Source organism: Octopus bimaculoides, chromosome 1 (genome assembly GCF_001194135.2).
Source record: "Octopus bimaculoides isolate UCB-OBI-ISO-001 chromosome 1, ASM119413v2, whole genome shotgun sequence".
Classification (NCBI taxonomy): domain Eukaryota; kingdom Metazoa; phylum Mollusca; class Cephalopoda; order Octopoda; family Octopodidae; genus Octopus; species Octopus bimaculoides.
Window position 1 is genome coordinate 165,982,780 of NC_068981.1, and position 2,792 is coordinate 165,985,571.

The following is a 2,792-nucleotide window of genomic DNA, read 5'->3' on the forward strand; positions in this document are numbered from 1 at the left end:
GGCTTGTGCGGGTGGCACATAAAAGACACCATTTCGAGCGTGGCCGTTGCCAGCATCGCCTGACTGGCCTTCGTGCAGGTGACATGTAAAAGCACCTACTACACTCTCTGAGTGGTTGGCGTTAGGAAGGGCATCCAGCTGTAGAAACTCTGCCAAATTTAGATTGGAGCCTGGTGTTGCCATCCGGTTTCACCAGTCCTCAGTCAAGTTGTCCAACCCATGCTAGCATGGAAAGCGGACGTTAAACGATGATGATGATGATGATGATGATGATGATGATATACATAATCTTTGACATAAACACACACATATCTACTTAATGCCATGTAAGTAAGTTTAAGTACAGCCTTTCAGTCCTTGATGTTCTAGAAACAGTTAAACTGACATCATACATACTACAAGTTTATTGACACTTTTATAAAAGCAAGTACTTCTCAATATCCTGGTTTATCTTTTCCATACATAAATTACTATTTAAGGATGTCTCTATGACTTAGTAATCATTAAGGCTTCATAAAGTGCACTCCACACCTCCCCCTCACCCTGCTCGGCTTATGGTTTTTTTTTCTGTTAAGTGGATAACGTATATTAAGAAGGTAGTTTATATCATCCATTTATTACAAAAAGGAAAAACTGGAATTAACCAAGAGACATTTGTACCTTAAAATACTATTGTTTTGTACTTGTGACATTTCCTATGTATTACTAAAATTTAGGCATAAAATATTGACCAACCAGCAGACTATGGGAATTTACAACATACCGTTCAAGCGTGATTGTTACCAGCGTCGCCTTACTGGCACTTGTGCCAGTGGCATGTGGGAAAAAACATTCAAGCGAGATCGTTGCCAGTGCCGCTGGACTGGCTCCTGTGCAGGTGGCACGTAAAAAACACTATTTGAGCATGGCCATTGCCAGTACCGCCTAACTGGCCCTTGTGCCAGTGGCACGTAAAAGCACCCACTACACTCTCGGAGTGGTTGGCGTTAGGAAGGGCATCCAGCTGTAGAAACACTGCCAGATCAGATTGGAGCCTGGTGCAGCCATCTGGCTCACCAGTCCTCAGTCAAACCGTCCAACCCATGCCAGCATGGAAAGCAGACGTTAAATGATGATGATGATGATTTGTCTGCCACATGTATTCACTTTTCAGTCCTAAATTGAACCTCCAAAAGCAAATTTCAAACATAGCTGAAGCTGTGGCTGTGTGGTTAAGAAGCTTGCTTTCTAACCATGTGGTCTTAGGTTCGATCTCACTGTATGGCACTTTGGCCAAGTGTCTTCTACTATAGCCCCAGGTCAACCAAAGCCTTGTGAGTAGATGCATCCCTGTCTGTGCATTTTATTTTTATCACTGTTGTATCTCATCTCAATTAAGTTGCTTAATTTCTTGATTATTTACCACTTCTCTTTTTCTCTTTCCTACATTTAACCTTTTCTTTCCCCTTCCCATTAAAAAAAATTCTATTGTCTTTCTCAGTATTTTATATTAACCTTAGTTCCTTTGTAAGATTCTCTGCCAGTTTTCACCATCCTCATGAAAAAAAAAAAACACTTCAAATAATAAAGATATATCATCATCATCATCATTTAACATCCTTGTTCAATATTGGCACGTGTTGAATGGTTTGACAAGATCCAATAGGCCCAACAACTGCATAATGCTCTTGTGTTAGCTTTGGCATTGGTTGTCCTTCCTAATGCCAACCAATTTACAGTGCCTGTGGGGTGCTGTTTTGTAATTTACTTTCAAAGATTCCAATAAGAAAAAAAATGGAAGCATTCAACTTCTAATATGAACTATTTTGTATTTTTCAGGAACTAGTAAGGAAAGGCATACCTCACCCATTCCGAGGACTTGCCTGGCAGCTTCTGCTTAACGTTCATGATTCTCCTGCCAAAGAACGCTATGTAGACTACCTGAAGAAGACTTCCCCGAGTGAGAAGCTGATCAGGAGGGATATTGCACGCACATTCCCAGACCATGACTTCTTCAAAGAGAAGGATGGCCTTGGTCAGGAGAGTCTCTTCAATGTGATGAAGGTGAGCTATATTTGATTTTTTTTTTTTTTTTTAATTTTTTTTTTTTACTTGTTTCAGTCATTTGACTGTGGCCATGCTGGAGCACCGCCTTTAGTCGAGCAAATCGACCCCAGGACTTATTCTTAGTAAGCCTAGTACTTATTCTATCGGTCTCTTTTGCCGAACAGCTAAGTTACAGGGACGTAAACACACCAGCATTAGTTGTCAAGCGATGTTGGGGGGACAAACATAGACACACAAACATATACACACACATACATATATATATATGTACATATATACGACGGGCTTCTTTCAGTTTCCATCTACCAAATCCACTCACAAGGCTTTGGTCGACCCGAGGCTATAGTAGAAGACACTTGCCCAAGGTGCCACGCAGTGGGACTGAACCCGGAGCCATGTGGTTGGTAAGCAAGCTACTTACCACACAGCCACTCCTACGCCTACAATATGTATATATATTAATCAAAGTATATAGTATTATTGATCCATTTCAGCCAATCTTACAAATTGGTTTCACATTGGATAACAGGGTGGCTATCTAATACATGTGCTCTTCAGGGTTGGCAGGTATGGAAGCCATCCCTAAAGATCTATTGTACTGTATACTTAGATTAATATACCCACTCTGTTAATAACTGTATGAGTGCCTATTTTACCTGACTTATGGATAACTATAGGTGTGTGTGTGTATTTTATGTTTACTGGTATTTGTGTCTTATTCATTTTTTTTTTTTTTTTTTTTTTTT

At 40.2% G+C, this 2,792-nt stretch overlaps 1 protein-coding gene across 4 annotated transcripts in view; it reads left to right on the forward strand.

Annotated features, from left to right (window-relative positions):
* The window catches only part of LOC106869320 (EVI5-like protein), a 301,815-nt gene that overhangs the window by 183,057 nt on the left and 115,966 nt on the right, over positions 1 to 2,792 (forward strand). For all 4 annotated transcript variants that reach the window (XM_014915019.2, XM_014915018.2, XM_014915020.2 and 1 more), the window contains one exon: positions 1,819 to 2,043. In XM_014915019.2, the coding sequence (XP_014770505.1) occupies positions 1,819 to 2,043 (225 nt within the window). The remainder of the gene's footprint in view (positions 1 to 1,818; positions 2,044 to 2,792) is intronic.